The following is a 22570-nucleotide window of genomic DNA, read 5'->3' as shown; positions in this document are numbered from 1 at the left end:
AGAGTGGTCAAAAATTAAACCTGTCACTGAACTTGCTTCTCCACATTGACTGGAAATGAAGCGTATGGTAGGCTGACACAACCAGGAAACATCAGCCTTTAAGGCCATCAGTCTTCTACCTTTCCTCAGCTCTAAATTCCCTTAATTAAAGAATGCTCTTTTCCTGGGTGGGTTATTTTTATGGTGTTAACTTCATTGCAGGGGTTTTGGCTTCTGGACTTCCTCAATGTACGCATAATCAACAGGTTTATATAATACATTTTTTAATGAACTATTTAATAGATGTAGGTATAACCTGTGATGTTTGCTTCTCTAATATCACTAGAGAGACAATTACCTCTCCCCATCCCTCTCTTGCCCTGCAGAAAATGCACTGTGCAGGTTTTTAACTCTCTTTTCTCTGGTTTGAAATCTGAAACTGCAGAGTGTGGGATGTGAATGCAGGCGAGATGCTGAACACACTGATCCACCACTGCGAGGCCGTGCTGCACCTGCGCTTCAATAACGGCATGATGGTGACATGTTCCAAAGACCGTTCCATCGCCGTGTGGGACATGGCTTCACCAACGGACATCACCCTGAGGAGGGTGCTAGTAGGGCACCGAGCTGCTGTCAACGTAGTGGACTTTGATGACAAGTACATTGTATCAGCATCAGGTGACAGAACTATAAAGGTGAGGTGTTTCAGAGGTTTTTTATTTGCAGCACTGGGGTATTTATTAATGAAGAACAGTGACCAGACAGGGAAGATGGTCCTTGGCCATTATTACCCAGATCTTCCTTTAGAAGCAGTATTCTTCCTGCTGCTTATTTCCACTTGTCCCTCCTCTCTTGAGCTTGCACAACTTGTTTACAGAGCTGTATGGCAAATCAGATCCAGGTACAGAGGCAGTTGAAAAAGAAATTTTTTTCTGTGTTCTTTTTCGACTTGACCACTTTCATAATCTGTTTCAGCATCAGTCATTCAATAGTTGTCAGAGGGCTGCATGGGCGCAAAAGTGAAGGTGAGTGGATAGGAGTCACTTAAGCGTTACTGCTGTGATCCCAACCTGCACTATTAAATGTCAGGAAAATGCAGATCATGTGTAGACTAAATCATAGCCAAAGAGTGCTAATTCTGATGTGGCAAAAATCTTCTGTGTACAGTGACCCCAGCTGCTAACAATTGCAGACTATAGTCACAAGTCATCGGAGGGGTGATTTTCCCAGTCTTAATGGTAGCCTCTTCAATTAAGAACACTCTGGATGCATCTATGAATCATACATACACCATCTTTTGTTAGTCTCTTCTTAATAATTTTGTCTCTGTGTGGTTCCCTCCTCCCTTCCTGTCACAGGTATGGAACACTAGTACCTGCGAATTTGTGCGCACCTTAAATGGCCACAAACGAGGCATTGCATGTCTGCAGTACAGAGACAGGCTAGTAGTGAGCGGCTCTTCAGATAATACTATCAGGTGAGAGACACACTCCCCATCACAGAGTTATGTGCAAGCACGTTGTCTCTGATTCACTGGGATGTGCAGAGGTTAGGCAACTGAAGTGCTCTGTACCCTTGTCAACTTTGAAATATGCTTTCTTTGGTATAGAACATTGGGAACTACTGGAAAGAGATATTAGAAGCCTGTTTTACTGTGTTGTCTTTCATCCTCAGCATCTCAAGAGTCCCATACTAATCAACAAGTTGCATTGCTCTGACAATTCTGGTGTATGAAAGAGCTGGCAAGTACCACTTTCTGTGATGTCCTCTTGTGATATTTTAATTGGGCTATGTGTCTAGTTAAAGGGGTCAGATTTGCAGTAAGAGGCATTTAATCCTCTGCAGAAATCCTCCTGGGCTCTCGCCAAACTCTTCTTATGGTACTTGGCACCTGGTTAAGTTTGGAACAGCTGGTTTAGAGCATGAAGTTCAGTTTGCTGCCTTTTGCACTTCTCCAGCTGCCCTGGTTGCAATCTGAGATTTAACTCTTTCTGGTATCATGAGCCAGGATTTCTCCCTACATCCTACAGCTGCTGGCAGAGGGATGTCCCATGAATTTCGGGGTACATGGAACAAGCTTGAATAATAGTTTACGTGATGTAGGAAAATGCCTCTGTCATGGAAATGGGACGAAGAGCAACCTCCCTTTTGTCCTTGTCATCCCTTTAAATAATTGTCTGCCTTCTGATAAAACTTGAAAGCTGGACAGCATGAGCAAAAACCCCTTCATATGTCAGTAATAATTTCTCCTCAGTGAGAACGATTTATGCTATTGCTATTGCAAGCCTGTGGACTTGCTTGCAACACACTGCCTCTCCCTGCTTTGCATTCTGTAGGAAAATGGTGATCCTTTGGTTGACATCACAGGTCATTGTGCCAGATTTTAGTAATAGGGCTGTCTGAGAGCATGACCAGAAGAGCTGGAACTTCCATCTCTTAATCACGGGAAAAAGGTATTATAGACATTGTTTAAGAGCAACACCACTTACACGTGGTGAGAACTGCTCTTCAAATAGAAAAAATAACCCTCTGCAGTTGTACTGTGAAACTTGGTCTCAGAAGTAGAGTAAGAAATAGTTAAATACTGCAGCAGTTAGGGAAGGATCTAAAATATGACTTGCAATGCTAATAAAAATAAATGTCAAGATAGTGATAATGCTAAAGAGGAATACTGTTACTTTTATGCTTACATTGGACAAAATCCCTAGTTGACAGATAAATTGTGCTAGAATTTCAGGAATGTCAGCAGTGAATCTTAATGGAAGTCAAGTTTAGCAGCAGTGTGGGCAAGGCAAAGGACTTACCTGGTCACACACTTTTCTCCCAGCCATTAGCAAAGGGCACAAGTCAGTGGAAGGGTGATAAAGAAAGGGCAGGTTTCTGAGTCATCATTGTGGGTGGCTTGGTGATTTCTGTGTTTGATTTGAATTCACTGTGAAATGCCAGATGTTGTGTGTTGGCCTTTAGGAGAGGCTGATACAGAACTTAAAAGTTCATCATTCCTCAGTTGCAGGGAAACTTTTTTTCCAAAAGATGACTGTGATTTCTAGTTTTGCAACTGCAAACGTAAGGACGTGTGAAGTAGCTGAGAAATCAGTGTCTTTCTTCTGTAGGGAGACTCCAAATACAAAAATTACTTGGGTTTTGTTTTAGGCCAGAAATTTCACCAGTGTAAGAGGACACAGCTACATAGACATCACTATCATTGTGCTGATTTCCACCTGCTAGAAAGTGGTCCATCAAGTTTAATCCAAGCATCTAGGGCCGAAGTTCCTGGTTGCTACAGGCGAGCATTGTGTAGGAAAAAAAGGAACCAGAGAATTTAGGGCAAGAAAATAGAATCAGACTTTTAACATCTTGTGTTAATTTTTAAATGAGTGGTTGGTTTGCATGTGTCTATTCTAGTTCCAATGTGTGCACACATGGGGATGTGCTACCGATCTGTTTAGACTATAGCATTCTCTTTAAGAGATGGGGATTCAGGCTCACCTGCCTTCTGTACATCTTTCGGCTCTGCCAGGACTTCAAGCGAATTAAAGGCTGGGATAATTGAAGACCTTGCTCTACTTCTAGAAATTCTCCCAAAATTGTAGGAAGGAAGAGTGCATTAAATTTTTTTAGTTAGTTCTCAAGCCTTAAGATTAGTTCTTTTACTATTTGTTCATTTGACTATTTAAAGAAGTAGACATTTGAGAAGCTTATCAAATCTGGGAGTTACCCTTGGCACCAACTGTGATAGGAAACTCTGCTCTTAATAGCAGTTATCCCCTTTGTACATGAAGGCCCATTCCCCATGTGACTGGGGACATGATCACCTCTTCTAATCCCATTCAGATTCAGGTAAAACCTCAAACTGGAACCTGAAAAAGGCCTGAATTATTGTGATGCAGCCTCCCAGAGTTGCTGGCAATCTCAGGATTGATGGCAAGGGATGGAAACACATGGCGCAAAAGTTCCTGGCACAAGATTGCTCTTCAAACCTTTCTGCACCAGTTAATCTCTGGCATTGTCCATCCTTGAGAGACTTAATGCTCTCTGACCAGCCAGAGTGCCTTTGGCTGACCTTTGCCATGAAGTTGCTTGCTCTGACCTTGGCTGGTGTGCTGTACTCATGTGAAACCATTGGGGTCTTCACAGATTCCTGAGAGATCAACTTTACAGAATCACCTTGTGCTCCTTGTTGGCTTCAAACATGTGCATAGACAAATCCTTTCCCAGTTCTACAGTTACAAAAGAGTTCTGTTCGTTCCTCTGTTGTCCGAAGTTGAGAGCAGCTTGTTGTAGCAAGACAGGTGCAGTCATTGTCCACCAACCTTGGGCACATATCACCTGGATCTGGATTATTCCCTAGGGGACCGCAGGAGTAAAATATGTGGGGGTGGTTTATCTTTATCTCTCAAGCGAAGTGACCTGACCCCTCAGCAACTGTGCTGCTTCAAGACGTGTCACCCAGAGAAATTCTGCAAACCCCCCATATTTCTCACTTCTGTGGAGAACTTGTCAGTCTAAAGGCTTATGAATGAGCATTTAAAAACATTGGTGGCTGCTTGCTTTCCCCTGAGTGTCTGGGAGCTGCAGCAGATACTGCTATTAAAAGAGTGCTGTATGAACAACTCTATAGAATACATGTCAAAGAATTTCAGTTCATGTAGGCAAATAGTCTTTCTTGATCCGTGATAGTTGGGAGTCATGTCAAAGAGCTGACAAAAGCATGGAAAAAATTGGAAATAACTGTTTGTAGCATTTCTTAACTGTTTTTTAAGGTAGTGTGTAAGTGTAAAAATTAATATATTTTAATTTGTTCTCCATGCTCAAAATCCATCACAAAGGTCAAAACTCTGGGATATTTAGAGTTGAGAGAATAATGTGTTGTTGGGTCTCTTACTGGGATACTGTATGCTGGTTTGGGTGACAGAACTTTTCTAAAATTTTATTATTAGAAACAGTTCACAGAGAGCCACAGAAATTATCTGAGAGCAAGAAGAAAATGCATTACAAAAGAATAAACATAGATTGTCCATTTTAGCTTATGCATAAGGTGACCAGATTACAGAGTAAACATACCTTCAGTGGGAAAAATGACAAATTAAAAGGGCTTGTTTATTCTTGTACCTTTCACCACTGTATTGATGACTTCATTTGTCCGATGGTAGTCTCCAAATCAGAAATAGGCATGTAGGGGAGCAGAAAGGGACACATGCCCTGTGAAGGTGATATTATCAGTTGAAACAAGATACCAGGGGGATTGGTAAATCTCCTTCTCTTAACATCTTAAGATCATGGCAGGACACTGTCATGAAAAATGAACCCCAGTAAAATAAAGTGAGGCTCACTGTGAAGATAACTGGGAGATACCTTATGTACCTTACTACAGCACTAGATAATAGACACAACTGGTCTCTGACTCACTTCCCATGTGATACTGTAACATCACAGGGTCACGTTGAAAAGCATGCATCCACTTAACAGGAAAAGGAGTTATGAATGTAGTTTGTTTCTTCTATGTTGTTTCTTCTTTGTTGTTTCATCATAATCTTTATTTCCAAGTTTCCATTAACTACAAGCAAAGACCGAATGTTTAGTTACAATGACAAGGCATTAAAAAATTCTAATTGCTTCTTTGTACTCTCTTCCAGGCTGTGGGATATCGAGTGTGGGGCATGTTTACGAGTACTGGAAGGCCATGAAGAGTTGGTGAGATGCATACGCTTTGATAACAAGAGGATAGTCAGTGGGGCATATGATGGGTGAGGTTATCAGTACAGTCAGTGCTTTGCATCTTCCTGTCTGTCTCAGTGTCTCCCATCCCACTTTGCTGCATCTTCCCTATAAATATTAGATTCTCTGTCTGCCATACTAAGAAGACCTTTTCATGGCCAGTAAATCAGGACCATGCTACAAAGCATAGCTTTTGTTCTTCTTTTGAAACAAGTCCATGTGATTTGATGTATGTCGTCCAGTTCTTTTGGTTGTAAGAATGTCTGACCGACTCAACCTGAAAGCTCTTCTAGCTCAACCACTCATAAGAACCATCTTTCCCATCTGTGATTATGTCTGCTGGACCATTTGCTGTTACAGACTAGTTGTCTGCATGCCCATGTTTCTGTTAGTTATTACCACCTGCTTTTTATGTTTTACTTTGTTGACAGCTTATTTTTTTCTCCCATTAAGCTCTATAAGCTTTACAAAGGGGAAATTCAAGAACCAAGTCTCAAGAACAGAAAGATTGCTATACTTTTCCATAAACTGGTGTATTAGCTGAGTTGTACTAACATTTTTTTTGTGTGTGAGTACTTGCTCTTTTCTCTTAAACAGAGCTGTGGTGTTTGTCTCTTTTTTCACTACTAGGAAAATTAAAGTATGGGATCTTGTGGCTGCTTTGGACCCCCGTGCTCCAGCAGGGACCCTCTGCTTGCGAACCCTTGTGGTAAGAGCTTTTGGTAGGAGTGTTGGAAAAAGTGTCCTTGATCAGGGCTGTCTTGAGCCATGAAAACTCAAGTAATTTAGCCCCAGTCTGCAGGATCTAGAAATATTTCCTAAGGGTCTGGCTTTTTTTGGGCGTCCAGCTTTTTTTAATGTTGCAAGCTATAAAGCATTATAAGTTAGAACTTCTGGAGTTTTCACTCACTTTTTAGCAGTTTTATTCTGTGATTTGAAGTTTATAACTAAGTCCATTTTTGAGAATGTCCTTCTTGGAATCCATGTGCCAGTGGGTTTTACTTTACCCTGTGTGTACCTGATAAGGTAGTAGTAAGTTGTCTGAATTGTTAACATGAAGTTTCTTGAAGAAAAGTACTACATTCCAAATTTGAAGAGCAGGAACAAAGACACGCTTGTGATTGATTTTAACTGGCTTTTGGGTGTTAAAGGAAAAAGCAGGTAAGGACTGGAACAAACAGTGAAATTGCCTTAGCCTTAAACAGCAACTACTATTTTCGTGCCATCCACTAGTTTTTAGTACAGGTCTGATGATGGTGTGGTTAAAATGCCATTGTGTGAGTGTTAACAGCATTCACGGTCATGCTTAACAGTGACTCTGCACTGATCTTACAGTAATGTGGGAAAGGTGTGAAAAAATGACAGTACAGTCAAGGCCATGGGATGGTTCCTGTAAGTGTTCCTCCACCACATTTAACCCAAAAAACAGGCACTGTTGCTGGGGATAAAGGAAGATTTCAACCAGTACCAAATTCTCCTTGAAAAAGAAGTACTAAATGTTTCTATTTCTTAACTAGAAAATGTTGTTTGGGCAGTGCTTGGGTTGGTATGTTAGACCTTTTCCTGCTGCGGCACGTGAGTGTAGTCTGCTCTAAACCAGGATCATACCAAGACTGTCTGATTCTCTAAAAGTGTTTCTCACCCACTGAGCTGTGCTGGCTGACCTTCTGCATACTCATCCACCACCTGAATTGCTACTGTTGCTATAGATTTTGCTGAAATATTTACTTCACATTTGATGCAGGCTGTGAGGGTTACTGGGACTCAGCTGACAGGCAGTAGATCATTAAGCCATGCTAACTCTTTTCCAGTCATGTATTTGGACCTCAGCTGCAGAGTAAGAGTCCTTGAGTGCCTTGGATGCCTGCAGGTACTATGTTGAAACACCTTCATGTTAGCCAAATAGAACTACAAATAGTATCATGGCTGAAATCCAGAAAACCCCTTTGTCATTGGCCACCCAGTTCCAAACTATGGAAGAACTCAGTGCCCATGAGCACATATCCTGAGAGTCTAAGACTTCAGCTTGGTATTAGTAGTGTTCCTGCTCCAACCTGAGACAAATGTGTGCCAACTAACCTGTGGACTTAATTTAACTGGTGTGATTTCCCCTGCATTTTCCAGCAGTGGACAGCCGAAGTGCCCCAGCTAATTATATTATAAATCAGAAGTGGTGGGATGGAAACACTGCAGGAATCTCAACACATGGATACTCATAAATCCCTGTTTGATAGCAATGGAGGGGACCAAAAGAGGAGTGGGGAGCAAAGGAAGCTGTTGTGGTGCTTTTAGACTTTTATGACTACAGGGTGTCCTTATACCCGCTTGCCCGTGGTTTGTTTTTTTTTTTTCTCTCTCCTCGTCCTCCAAAATTAAACCTGGCTGCACAATGAACATCATGAGTCTCCTGCTGCTTGTGTTCAATTTTCAAACAGTAGGAGGAAAGTGCACAGATAACAAATGTTCGCTGCATGCCAGGTCCCTTCCAGTTTTGTCTTCCGTTAGCTGGAATGGTGGCCACATGAATTTGACAGACGCTTTCCATGCACAGAATAAACACACAGTTCAGCTTTCCTTACGACCTAGACAGTCCAGGTAGGGCAGCCCTACTTAGCCCACAGTGACAGGGATCACAAAGGGAGTTTTGGAAACGGGTTTTGAAAGTCTCTCTCTCTCTCTCTCACTGTCTCTATAAGCAATCTATCAGTGGATCTGACTGTTGTAGTGATACTTTTTAGCAAGAACTTCTTTACTGCTACAACACAAACTCTGGAAAAACACTTCTTTTTAGAGTAGCTGGGAAGATAGAAACTCATAAGGTATGAGTTTATAAGACAAATTTGAGTTATAGTTAGAAGATCAGAAAGATTCCATTGATTAGAAATGTTTAAAAATTTATCTTAAAACTAGAATCACACTGTGTGTGATTATTTTCAGATAATTTCAATTTAAAGATTTAGAAATTCACTTTTAAGCAGCTTTTGCACTTTATAAACCGAGCTGTATTTTTGTAGTCCTGTTGTATAAGACAAAGGTTTCCCATTTAGTAACTAACAATTTTCTTTCACCTAAATGTTTGAGAAACCTGTGGTTTTAGTATTAAAGTATTTTAAGACAAGTTTTTTTCCTGACCCTCAGCCCCTTTCAATGAGTAAGCATTAAAGAGAAGTGTGTATTGATGGAAGAGATAGGGCTCACCCTGGTTGCACGGTTCCTGTTCCCTACTGACCGAGGAGGAGGCCACTAGTCTTGCAGCAGTGTAAGCACCAAGAGAAAATAAGTAACACAAAATGGAAAGCATAGTGGATTTGCTATGTGATATCCAAGATCTTACCATTGCCTCCTGTTAATTATGATCTGAACTCTTGCCAAATCGTCATGCTATTTCCACTCAGCCTTGGAGCAGAATGCAAACTGCCTATAAAGAATGCCCTTTCTAGTTCATATTTTTAGAACCGCTTAAGAGGAATTATTACTGTGTCACTGGACTTTACAACAGGCTCCTTAGTGTCCTCCAGTGTTAAGCTCTTTCCTCTTCAGCAGTGGCAGTGGTGCCAAGTTGTGAATACAAAGTTGTCATCTCTTCCTCTGTAAGCTAGTGCATCTGAGAAGGCTGTAATTTCAGGAATGAGTTTTGCCATGGAAAAAGGAAGACAGTGCACCTGTCGGTCCTGCCAGACAGAATTGTGTGGTGGAGAGAGTTTGGTTTGTTTTGCACAGTGTGTATCCAGTATTGGGATTTAAGGAGTAGCAGGACAACTGTAATATAAACTTCCTGCAAGCCAAGTACTCAGATATGGCAAACACTTTTCACTGAGAGAGTGTAATTTATGCTCTGTGATCATGATGCACAGTGTGTTATGTGGGGTTTACTGAGAAATTAATGTAATACTAGAATCAAACCCGAGTTCATATTCCCTCCTTCATCCCAGGTGCCAGCTAGTTTGCAAGGTAACATGCTGTGTCTCCCACTTGCATTTAGGAGCATTCTGGAAGAGTCTTTCGACTTCAGTTTGACGAGTTCCAGATTGTCAGCAGCTCACATGATGACACCATCCTCATCTGGGATTTTCTGAATGACCCAGCTGCCCAAGCAGAATCCACTCGTTCCCCGTCCAGAACATACACCTACATCTCCAGATAAATAACACTACACTGTACCTCACACTCGCACAGGTAAAAAAAAAATTAAAAAATAAAAGGAGGCTCAAAGGAGACACTGGATGTAGCACGAGCATGCTGCTTGAATAATTATCTGGGTCTATCAGTATTTCTTATCTTGGTTGTACAGTAATTACAGTGTCCTGTAAAAGGACAGGAGTGGTTTTGATACCTTAGAATAGGAACTTTATTTTAGGATTTGTGGCATGTGGCACCTATGACTTCCCCCAGAGAACTCCTCCTCCTCTGTCCATCATCATCAATAATTAAATCAGCTATCACTGCTGTCCAGAAGGAAGAAGGGTTTCTGCAGAGCGAGTAGAGCAGCTGCTGCCTAACAAGGGGATGCAGATGGCCTGACCCTGGGCAGTTGTCACCAAGCAGGAGGGTTTTGCCAAGAAGCGTCAGCTTTATTCCCCCCCTCAGAAGTGGTGACCATTCTCCTCACACTGCAGCAAGCTGATTCAAGATTACAGTTTGGCTAGGGGAGAAGACAGTGAGGAACAAGCCCAGGCAAATTTAATCAAGATGCATCAACATGCAAAATAATTTACTGATAGGGCCTAGCCCTCGTTCTCTCTCACACAGCAGAGCTGTTAAATTGTTCATATCAGAGCATGGCTGGTTTGCTCATCACCTTACCCTTTTGTCTTGGTGAGCACAGTGTGGGGAGGACATAATGTTTCGTAGGTCCGGGTCAGTTGTAGAGTGAATATGATATATATGAATGAAGTGGGATAGCATGATTGCTTGCTTGGGTGGGTACATGCACAATTACTGTTAATAGCTTGAGAAAAATGGCAGAAGAACTAACAGGCTTCTGCAAAGGTGTTTCCACATTTTCCCATGAAAATGCTCTGTCATGGGGCACATCCTGGATCCTGTTTGATTGGTAACTGTATGGTGGTTCTCCAGACCTGTCAGATCAGCTTTCTTGATTTTCTCAAAGACTCTGGTCAATCAGATGTTCTTTTAAATCATTAAAAGATTTAGTACGAATGGGGTTTGTTTGGTTTGTTCTGTTTTTCGTTCCCAGGACTCATTTAAGCTGCAGTATTTAAATGCCAGGACAAAAGAACTATCCACGTAACCAATACTTGCTGAAGAGAGAGGCTCTCAGACTTGTTTCTGGAACAAAGTTGGCATGCGGTTGATCTCAGACAGGGTCTACTCAGCGCGGCTGACTGCTAAAGTGCTGCTATATCAGAAGATGACTTTTATCTTTCATGAACAGTTAACATTTTTAAACCTTCCCATCCCTCTCCTCCCTGATCCCCCTCTTCATGTTCACTCCGCTTCCCTTTACCCTGTTTGGTTCCCCTCCAAACCCAGTCACAGATGTCCTATGAATATATTTAAGGTGTTGCCAGAATGTGTTGCTTTGCTGTTAAGCAGAAGACTTATAGCCACAGAGCATCCTGCTGAGAGTCACTTCAGGGGGGGTGGGAGGGTGGGGGGGGAGGAGGCTGCTACTCTCGGACTGAAATCAATATCCATTGCTAGGCCTTTGAAAAAGCATTCAGCTCTGAAGAGCAACAGAAGCAAAGCAGCCAGACTATCACCCTCCCCCCCCAAACCCAGCTTCCCTGTGGCTTTTGGCTGTTATGACTGCAGACTTATTTTTTTGTGGAGAGAGGACCCTTGAAATTTGACTATTATGAGCCAAACCAATCTCTTTCCTCTCCTGCCTGCTATGCTAACCCTTTGGAAGCTGGATGTGTATTGTAGTCTCCCTTAACATCTGCTCGTTTGGGGAATGCTAATCAGTGAAAAGTTAAGCTCTATTCTGCCAAAGTCCCAAGCATGATGGGCTGGGGCTGAGATCCTGTCCACCCCTGCCCCAGGTGAAATGTTGGCCCAGGACAGTATTTCACTAGCAAAGAGATTGTGTGTACCATCTTCCTCCTGCTATTCTCCCTGAAGACAGTATGTTGCTGATGACTTATGAATTATTCTGTAAATTGGACAAAGTTTGAGGCTGTGGTGAGAAGGAAAGCTGAACATTGCTCTTTTCTTTCCATTCCTTCTTTCTCAGAAAGGCTGTAGCTGGGTGCTGGAAGAGGGAGCTGCTAAAAACCTTGTGAAGCTCTCCAGAGCCATCCTAGAGTGGAGACACTACACAAGTACTCTGGCCATTACAATAAGACTTTGCCTCACTTGAATGAGCAAATGCACAGTCCTCTGGAGATGGCAGATTGGTAAAATGAGTGTGGCCATGAGGACAATCATTGCATTTAGCAGTGACTCGAGGCCAGTTCTGCAGCATTTCTGGGGCTAGCCTTGCTAGAAGGCATTTGGAAGGAGAGCCTGTGGTGTGCTTGTCTAACCTGCATGCATGCTGCACTGTGATTTAGGGACATGGGCTGATTAGTCCTTTTGCTGATAGCTGTGATGAATCTTTGCTTTCTAGCTGAGACTTTTGCAAAATCTGATTGTTTAGAAGATAAAAATAGCCCTGAAGAGAAGGGACATGAGAAATAATTCTGCATGTCTCTGAACTAGACAGAGGTCCAAGGGAAAACAGCTGTCTTCACAGAGCTGGAAGGAATTGCAGCAGGCCTGCATTTAGATCAGGAAAGACTGTGTAAATCAGCCCCTGGCCATTCCAGTTTTGTGCCCAGATCTCCTGTACGTCTGAAATAACCTCCACTGCCTTAGTAGGGAGTTGCTCCAATCCTACAGTAGGAAATTGATGCCCTTTATCTCTGAGCTGAAGGGATTTAAACAGGCTTTGTTAACACCCTCTGAACTTGGGAGATGGGATTTTTTTTAAGCTATTCTCATCAGCTTCACTTAGCTGGGGAAGCAGTTGCATTGTCTCTAATCGCTTGGGATGCGCATTTTCCACCAATGAAATTTAGCAAGGAGCTGGGCCAGGAGTCCCCAAAGAGCAGTCCAGAGAACTTGAATAATTTTGGTGACAGCTAAGACAGACAAGAAGGTGATGGAGTTACGAAGGAAGGAAAAGCTGGTGCCTGGGGAATACCTAGAGCGGTTTCTAAGGCATGTGGGCAGCAGTGTTGAGCACTCAGTTCCCTGTATTTTCATTGAGCCTAGAGACTACATCAGCTCTAAAGAGCATCTCAAAGCCTGTGATGACACTCCTGTTTTTGAACTACTGCTGTGAGAGTCAAACAGGTTAACAAGTCTGTTCAGGACACTGGTAGAGTGACTTACCTCTGCAGAGTCATAAAAGTTCTGAGTCACAATGATAAGTTCATCCACAACTAATTTTGGCACTACTTTTTAAGCCCAGGAAGGTTATTTGGGCTTTCAGATAGCTCCACATATCATGAATACTGCAGTCCTAAAGCCAAAAAGGCAAGGGAGCAGAGAGAATCAAAGTTTACATCCCATACTTAGCTGAGTTCAAGTTCTGAGTCTTAATGCTATTGGAACACTGTCCCTCTAAGTTCAGGTATTACCAGGTCTGCAGCATGGTTGCATGTCAGCAGGGCTTTATATGACCTTGGCTGTAGATTTAATAGTTATTTTCCTCAGTTTGGTTATCCTCTGTCTTTTACATTTGGGTTATTGTAGAAAACAATGATCTCTTCCTCCAGCCACTGAAAGCTGCAGAACTTTTTAATATTTTAATTGTGTCTTTGTGACCAGCATGTACAAGGATGCATTTTATTTTGCTAGTTGAGAGAATTTGGGAGAACTGGAAGACTAGCTGACCAAACAGAGACAACACCATTGCAGATTGTCCTTGGTTGTCATAGCCCTGCTGCTCCATGCTGCTATTCTCTTGGGTCTTCGAGTGGTACCGTAGTTTGTACTCTGCTGTACAGAGCTTTTTAAGGTACATTTAGCAAGCAACTGCTGAAATCCATTTTTGGCACATGGTAAGAAAGGTGTTTTACCCTCAAGAAGGGACTGTGTGGGAGTACTTCATACAGAACCCCAGAGGGGCGAGGATTCCTACCCCACTCCCTGAGTTGTAAAAATTTTCTCATGGCTTAAGAAGGAAACTGAAGTTAACTGATCTAACTTGAACTTGAAACTGCCACAGCCTGACATTTGGTGGTGTTTATTGTGCACCCCCCGGGAGGAGCAATTTGGTAAGTAGATCTTCCAATGTCAGAAGAATGTGGCTTTTTCAAACTTCCTCCCCTTCCCTTAGGATACGTGTGCATGTGTGTGTGTGAGTGTGCAAGAGTACATGTGAGAGAGAGGTTTCAGCATGAACTGGATGGATAATCCCTCAGCCAGATTGGAGTAATTGCAGAGTTTATAATGAAAATAACTAGAATATGCCTGCTGAAAGGAGATTAAAAAGGGCTGGAAGTGTCTGTGGGCTTTAAGTGTTGCACATCGCTTTGAAATGAAATACCTCTGCTGCGTAGAGATCGGCACTTCTCCCACAAGTTGGAAGCTCACATGAGCCTTCCACCTTGAACCATGGGATGGAAAGTACTGGAGGTGTGGGACATTCAGAGCAGGACAATCTGTTATGGCCACACCATCTCCTGCTTGTGAATCCTTTGCAGTAGGGCACAGTTTTGCTGCGAATATTTCTCGTCCTAGGAGGAATACAGCTTGCTTTCAAATATGCAAATAGAAAATGGCATGAAGGAATTTGCAGTGAGATAACTCCTACAGCTGTCTCCTCTGGAGCAGCTCCCTCTGCTCCCTGTTAACATTCAAGGACAGACACATCCGCTGTTGGAATGGAAGAATTCAGATGACAAGTTGAGAAGTCTGTGTTCATCAGAAACATTGAAATGCTTTGCACTTGTTTCTAAACTGGAAGCTGACTTGGACCACCATGCTCTACCTACCCACCACCTGCTCCTGCTCCAAAGGATCCTTTTTTCTTTTTCTTCATTTTTTTTGAACACTGAAAAAGCTGGAGAGTATCATGTGCATTTCTCCACTCCCAGGTATGTGTATCTGCCCCTTCCACATGTTCCTTCCTCAGTCTGAGCAGAGCTCCAGGCTTGGTTCTGAGTTTTCTGGCATCCTGGCTCCAATGGGAAGCACATATCCAGGTTGGGCTCTTGCCTGACTTCCTTTAACACCATTTTAGATCTGCCTTTTATGGCTGATTATTCCTAAATTCACTGGGGAGGAGCAATATTTGCGTTTGATAAATTGCAAATACTAGCAGCTCTTCGTAGCTAGAGAAGTGGATAAGGAGGAACAGCCAGCCTTCTTACTGCAGGCTTGCTCTTAGTTGTGGGAGAAAAAGGAGATGAAAAGTGGTGGAAAACTAGGGGGAACGTGGGGATAGATGGATCTCTACGAAAGTGGGGACAGCACTGAAAACAGATCTTTTAGCTTGTGCAGTTGAAAGACTTGGAAGAATAGAGGTTTTCTATGAGAACATCAGAAGTCATCAGGAGGTGATCAAGTAAGACCTCCTATTGTTGAACTTGTTGGTTGATGCCCCTTTCAGGATGCATTGGAGGCATGAGGAGAAAGGAATGGACTAACCTGCACTTGCCAAGAGAAGAATGAGCTTTGCCAGGGTCTCCAAGTGGCATGCATGATGCATCTAACATGCTGAGCTTTGCCCTACTGTTCCCCCCCAAAATGATAAGCATCAGCTTCCCAGAAGGAGGGGGGAAACAGCAAGTGACCCAGCTGTCCTCAGAGGTGGTCTCCATATGAAATCTTTCTATCCTGCTGGCAAATCCCTACTGGATTGATTGGCATGAGGGAGTCACAGTCTTTCTGCCTTCACTTTTAATTCAGAGACTCACAGAAGCAGCAGGTCCCTTGGGTGTGTTCATTCTCCACACCCCAGGAGTGGGTTGAGAGGTACAGCTGCCTGCTGAGGCTGAGCGTTTGGTTTCCCCTCCTTTGCCCCCTTGCCCCTTTTTTTTTTTTTTTAATGAGGTATAGCCAAACTACTGGCAAATCCCCAAAGCATCTCTCTCAGGTGGAGCCTTGGCACACTGCCAGAAACTTTTCCCATTACTTAGTGCTTGTTCCCAGAGACCATTGGGATTCCACATTTCTTGTCCAGCAGATATCCCATGGGAGCTGGCAACACTGGTTAATCCTTAGTGATATTAAACCAATACTTTCAAAATCAGAGGGATACTGATGTACATGGATGTGCAACAAGCCCTTTAGATATTATAGCCAACTCCTAAATAAGTTCCTTTTTTTAATAGCCTATCACCCTAGAAGATATCCTAATTTCTGCTCAAGCAGGAGCCAAGTGCAGCTGTGGCCAGAAAATCAGCATGAAATACCAATCTTTGTCACAGAGCAGCTCTGCTCATACCTGCACAATGAATTTGTTGCCTTCACAGGCAAAGTGTTTTAACCTGCTGGCACTTAAGCACTGGTTTACATCTGAGCAAAACTCCACATTCAGGAGGCAGGGCAGCCTGTCCCGGGCTGCTTGCAGTGGCTTTTACAAAGAGCTAGCTGTGAGAATTTTTGGGCAATTCAGTGTGAAAATATGGAGCTGCTTTCGAGTGTAGAACGTTGCTTTCAGTTACTTTGTCTATACCACGTGAGACATTGCAGGGCTGAGCCTAGCCACAGTTTTAGCATGGCAGAAAAATAATGTGACCTCAGCAAAGTGTATTGTCCCCTTTCTCCCCATCATCTTACATCACTGTGTTTAGGAGAGTTGCCTGCCTGCTGGGCCAGCCTGTGCTGCATCATTCCTGCCTGCTCAGGCTGAGGTGGGTGTGGAAGTGGGAGAGGTGAGAAAGAACATGGTTTCTCCAGAGTTTTCTGTTTGTTACTCTGCTATATTTGTTATCTGGATTCTTAAGTAATGAGTGCTTTGAATTTTGTGATTATGTTACGGTGATGTGTAGTTAATGTACTAATGTTCACTTGAGCTAGGATCATGGTAACAGTGTGGTTTGTTTTTTTTTTTTTTAACTGTTCAGAAAATAACTTAAATACAACTACAAAGATTAAGCTGTGAATCTCTCCTGTTTTCCTTTGGGGGGGAAGGACACCATCGAGATATCAATCCTGTATCTTTCTCAAGCCCCATGTGTATGTCACACTTCTGCTACACATGCACTATACACAACATTTGCATTGTGAACCCCTGGAAGTGCTGGGGCCAAAGGGTGGACAGCTTTGCCCCGAGGCTGGGGTAGATGCAACTTCACAGACAAACAGAGTCTGCAGTAACCAGTCCCACCTCAGAGCTGCTGCTCGTGGATGAGTGCAGCATAAAAGACTGCTCTGGCAGTCAGGAAAAAAACCCACTTATTCCTAAAACCACAGCATACTTTTTAATTAACAAACTCTCCATTCATAGCTAATGGCCTCTGGCTGGGACAAATGAGTCCACCCTGTAAGCCAGAGAGTGGATGTGACTGATAGAGAAGAGCTGGAGCCATCCTGTCCATTAAAAAAGTGTGTGGGGGAAGCTATAAAGACTTTGTGTTTTTCTGGGTACTGTTGCAAGATCCTGGTAGGAGAAGCACAAATTTGTTTTATAAGCTAATCAGAATCCTGCTGTTCAATAATGAGTGAGTAATTGACATATCGCAGCACTGCCACACAGTTCCGTGGCTGGGGATGCTGTCATGCTTACAGCTCGCTGGAATCCCAACGCAAACACCCTTGCCCTCATAATACCTTTCTCTTAAAAATGCTCCTTGGATAGCAGCCTTGGATCTTTCTGTTTTACCTAACAGCCCCTTTTAAAACAAAGGCCACCGTGGTTTTAAGATCCTGACTCCAGGGGTGGTCAGAAAACAAACAAACCCCTGCACTCCCGACATCTCTCTCCCTGCTGGCTCCATTCTTGGGAGCCAGCAGGGGACTGGAGATTGTGAAGGCTCCTGCTTTTCTGAAGCGCTGGGAGCAGGATTCCTGTCACTTCCAATCGCAGTCTCTCCTTGTGACAGGGTTTCCCAGCAGCCCCATTCTTTGTTTGGCAAGGGTTGCGGGTTTTATGCATGTGTGTACATATATACATATATATATATGTGCATATTTACACCACTTTAACCTTTTCTGTTCCCTCTCTGCTCTTTCCTCACATCCAATAATAGATTTGGAAGAGGAGTTGCAGTGACAGGCTTCGGATCGGTCTGTAACACAGAATGCAGCTTGATTTAAACAACCTGTGACTGCCAGCACGCACAAATGAGACCCCTTACCTTCTGTACTCACAGTCCCAGGTGTCTGTGTACCCAAACAACACTACCCAGCCCTACGAGAAACAGGTTCTCCTTGTGGGTTATGTCTAGCTGTTCCTTGTATAGTCCTTCCCCTTTTACTCATTGATGTTTAAAGAGGAGGATCAGAGTCTTTATTCCAGATTTCTAGTACTGGGACAGTGCTGTGCTGCAGGGCACGAGGTGGAAAACTTCTCACAGGAATTCTGGATTCGCATCCAAAAACTCAAGTACTAAAGAGAGTCTTTGAGAAGGAAAAGCAATCTCAATTGTAAATTTCCACTGGAGAAGAATGAGCACCACACAGATTATCTTAAATAGATTCAGTGGTTAATTACCCTTTCTGTTTAAAAATGTCTGCCTTATTTCCACTTCAAATGAAAGAGGAAAGTAATGTTTGCCATAGCTTCAAATTAACAGCATTTGATCAACCTACAGCTTTAAAATGAAATCTTCTCTTGTTTGGTGTTTTTTTATTGTTATATACATGCTTTCAAGAGTATAGTAAGATACTTTCTTGAAACGAGGAATTGGCCAGTTTAGATTAGCTAGGCTAGAATGAACATAATTCTTACAATAATGTTTGGGATGAGTTCAGCAGTTGGTGGTTCAAAGAGGGCTAGGATGTCAAACTCTCAGCAGAGGAGGCAGCATAGCCGGGGAAACAAAAACCCTGAGCTCTAGTGCTGCCATGGATTTCTGTCCGGCTGTCCTGTCCTGACAGCCCTGCAGGGGCAAGGGCTGCACCTGGTTCCAGCAGTGTCCTGGCCCCTTTTGTTCAAAGGCTTTGTGTGGTGGACCCCCCTGTGCAATGGCACACCCGTCAGCGCCCAGGAGAATGTGGATATGATTCAGTGTTTTGTGGGAATAAGATGCTGCTTCTCGGCTTGAGAGCCTGCTGGTCTGTATAGCTGTGCTTTTCCAAGTACTCAGGTTACTCCACAGCCAATATACAGACTTCCCAGGACTCTGTTCCAGGAGGGGCTGATGGGGGAGAAGATGAGAGGAAAAATAAGATGCTGCTTGCACTAACTGACATTACGGGCTGCAGCCCTTGGAGGTCTCAGCCTGTCCCTTTTGCCAGTTGATCCTTCCTTGATGGCTGAAGACATCTGATGGACAGGGATGTTTTGTCCTTCTAGCAAGCTTCCAGCAGTGCATGTGAGTACCAGCCACTTTGCTTCACCTTAAGGGAGCTCAGGCACACATTCACTATATCCTCAAGGGATACTCTGCTTCTGATCCGTGTTACCTTCCCAGCTTGAGCTTTCTCTCCAAAATGCTTTGCTGACATGCATCTGGCTGCCAGGAGCAGATCGAAATCTCCAAACCAGAAGGGAGGTTGCTGAGCTGTAGGGGTGGTAAGCCAGGGACCACTGAAGTTGGATAAGGAATATGACCAGGAAAACCTGGGCTTGAAAAGGTCTCATCTCTACAGCTAAATAGCCTTCCTACAGATGGAGAATGGTCAGATGGGCTTTCCAGTGCAACAAGGCAGAAATAGCAGCCTGAGTAGTGCTTTCACTGGGGACACGACTGACTTCCTTCCAGAGGCCACTGTGGTTTGAAGGAACTCAAGCCCCTGGCTAATGTCACGCAGCTGATGTGTTCAAAACTCCCTGTCCCATGCCCAAAGCATCCTTCTGGCATTTACAAAGGCAGATCAGGGAAGGCTTTTCGAAGGGGCAGTGAGGCAGGGAGGCTGCCAGACCATCTCCATTTCTGCAGTGTCAACTCTGAATGGGCAGTGCTGGCAAACTGCTCTGACCTTCAGAGCTGTGGAGATGTCCATGAGCAGCTCTGCCTGCTGGGCCTGTGCTACCAAGTTCCCTCTCCTCTGGTGTGGGGAAAGGGGTCAGTGGCTGCTAAGAAATGCAGCTTTTTGCCTTCATATGAGCTGCTTATTGATTCCTTGTGGAATTTACCTAGTTTGAACTCTATAGTGGTGGGCAAACACCAAGAGGTAGCACTGAAGACCATGTCCTCTCTGAGGGATTTCTATTTCATCTTGGGAAAGGGGACAGACTCTCCCAGTGTGTCTTCCTCTGCGTTCCCAAGTCCTTCATAAATCACCATACCATTTTTTTTGTGGTTTATGTCTTTGGTGTAGAGTCCTGCATGGCTGGCTCGTGGCTGTCAGTACTTGTCCTTGGGGAGCTGGGAAAGGAGGCAGAAGGCACCAGATTCTCTGACATTGCAGCAGAGCTAGCTCTGTCATTCCGCACCACACGAGCTCCTTGGAGCAGGATGAATCCTGCTTCTGCCCACACCATGAACAGCTGGACTACGGGGAAGCCTTCAGGGCTCCCAACAGCATCTCCATCCTCCTGGACATTGCTCTGTGCAGGATGCATGCTGGGACCGGCTCCTGCTGTTCTGCCTCTTCCAGTTCTCCTGGGTTTCTTTGCATGCCCAGACACTATGTGTCCAATGCCTTGAGGAGAGGAGGTGGGGACAGCCGCTGGAGACCAAGGCAGCAGTGAGGCAAGAGTGGAACAGGAGCTCTGGGAGTGACAGTGGGAGGGGATGAGGGCGGTTTATGGGCTCACAGCTGCTTTTCCAGCCGTGGGGGGTGTTTTAGCCAGGGACTCCCTGCATGGAGCCAGGGGAGGAATGCCTGTAAGATGCGGAGACGAGCTCCCTTGCGGCACAGAGCAGCGGGTGTTTCTCACCAGCACTTGTCTCGTCGTGTGCCACCATCACCGGGTCAGGTCACAGGAGTGTCTCCAATTAACCCAGCTCCCTGGTGACCCTCAATTGTTACTCCAGGCTTTCCTCCTCCCCCTTCCTGCCCCAGCACATGTTTCTTACCTCTACATCTGCTGCTAAACCTCTGCTCCTAGCATCCCAGCAACTGCTGGGAACTGGTGGCAGTAACCCAGATTTACTCCCTAAATCAAGGCAGTGGCCACCCTCTGGCTTGGAGCTGTGTCCTGAGGATGTCCCTGCTTCAGGATGCCCCAGCACCACCGAGCTATGTGGTGGGAGGGAGGGCTGTTGCTGCAGGGATGAGCACAGGGCTTGTGGATGGGTATGGGCTTCAGTGGAGAGGAGCTGGGAAGCTCCAGGAGGATTTTTAGGTGGTACTTGCTGGGAGAGTACAAGAATGGGGGAAAGATGGCTGCTGCTGTTTCCTCCTCTAGCTGTGGCAGAGACCACTGGACTGGGCACATTTAATCCTTCAGGTGCTGGTCCCAGAGATGAGCCATGTACCTGGATGACTGGAGTCAGAGCATGGCTGCAGGACACAGCATGGCCTGGCTTAAAATCCTGTCCCAGGTTTGCTGCTTTGCCTTGTCTTAGCACAGGGCTTGGGGTGAATCCTGGGGGTGTTTAGGGCTGCCCTGCAGCACTGCAAGTGCTTTGGGCATGGCTGGAACCCATAGGCTGCGTGTCCTGCTCCTGCTGGGTCATCTCACCCCTGGGTATGTCCGATAAATGGATCTTCCTCCTACTGCTCTGGGAATGAACCAGGACAATCCCCAGAAGAACTGTGGCTCCCTACAGGTCTCCCTTACTGTGACCCTGTCACTGAGGTTTCTGCAGCACAGCACTACTGCACAAAGGTAAAGGTGATGCCCCAATCAAGACCTGGAGAAACTGAATCTGGGGAAGACACAGGAGTTCTTGAATGGGTGCCTGCCCTGGGAAAAGCTGAACACTAGGAAGCTGGGAAGGGCTGGTGGCTGAGGGGGAGGGCCCGGTGCTTTTAGGAAACGGTAAAGGCTCACACAGAGAGAGGAGGCAGGAGCTGGAACATCCTGTGTGGGTGGAGTCGTGCCCGGGCTCTCCCTCACCTCAGACAGCCCGTTTGGGGCTGGGCATGGCCCACGGGCTTGGGTGCTTGTGAGGCTCTCCCAGCTCTGCTCTGCTTTCCCAGCCCAGCAGGACCGTCCTGAGTGGGGCCAGCCTGTCGGGACCTGTCCCTTTTAAGCCCTTGGAGCTGTTGCCAGCCGTGGCTTAGTGGGGTCCCCATCCCTTCAGCTGGCTGTTCGGCAAATTAAGAGCTTGCTATTAGGCTGCTAATTAAAGGCACTTCATTAGCAGCAGGGGAAGCAGCTCCTGGCCGCAGCAAAATTGGATTCCTCTGAGCTGCTATGAACCGAGTCTCTCCTCTCTGGGGCTGGGGGCTGTGTCCCTCCATGTCCAGTGAATGCACCTGCCCCGAGCCATGGCCGTGTGGCTACCAGGTTCCTCCCGAACCGCAGGGACTGGGGCAAATCAGCCCCACAGTGGCAGAGGGGCCGGAGGTGATCGGGGTCTCGGGTGATGTGGGGACGCCGCTTCGTGCCCAGCCTCGGGGGTGGTGCAGTGATGTTGCCCTGCTTACGGTCCCCGAGGCCACCCCCGTTTGGAGGGGCCATGCGGGAGCTCTCGACGGTGGCAGAGCATCACATCGGTCGTCCCACTGTCCCCAGGCTTGGCCGTGACCCCTCAGCGGGCTGGGCAGCCCGGAGGTGCTGCCCCTGCCCTCGGCGAGGGAGGAGGCCCCCGGACTCCTCCTCCGGCCGCTCAGGCGCCTCCAATGAGCCCCGGGGCACCCGGGCTGCCTGCCCTGCCCTGCCTTCCCTTCCCTCACCCCCTCCTTCCTCCATCTAAAA

General features: G+C 45.2%; 1 protein-coding gene across 5 annotated transcripts in view; it reads left to right on the top strand.

Moving 5' to 3' along the window:
• BTRC (beta-transducin repeat containing E3 ubiquitin protein ligase) overlaps positions 1–16757 on the top strand; it is a 123148-nt gene extending 106391 nt beyond the window's left edge. For 4 of the 5 annotated variants that reach the window (XM_027647900.1, XM_027647898.1, XM_027647902.1 and 1 more), the window contains 6 exons: positions 425–674; positions 1338–1456; positions 5616–5726; positions 6328–6406; positions 9680–9873; positions 10895–16757. In XM_027647900.1, the coding sequence (XP_027503701.1) occupies positions 425–674; positions 1338–1456; positions 5616–5726; positions 6328–6406; positions 9680–9841 (721 nt within the window). In that variant the 3' untranslated portion in view covers positions 9842–9873; positions 10895–16757. Of the gene's footprint in view, positions 1–424; positions 675–1337; positions 1457–5615; positions 5727–6327; positions 6407–7508; positions 7554–9679; positions 9874–10894 lie in introns of those variants that run through there. The other variant, XM_027647901.1, reaches the window with a different exon arrangement.
• The last annotated feature ends 5813 nt before the right edge of the window (positions 16758–22570 follow it).

The sequence above is a fragment of the Corapipo altera genome, unplaced genomic scaffold (genome assembly GCF_003945725.1).
Source record: "Corapipo altera isolate COAL_440 unplaced genomic scaffold, ASM394572v1 56, whole genome shotgun sequence".
NCBI classification, from domain to species: domain Eukaryota; kingdom Metazoa; phylum Chordata; class Aves; order Passeriformes; family Pipridae; genus Corapipo; species Corapipo altera.
Note: the sequence above shows the minus strand (reverse complement) of the source record. Positions and strands in the feature narration are given on the sequence as shown.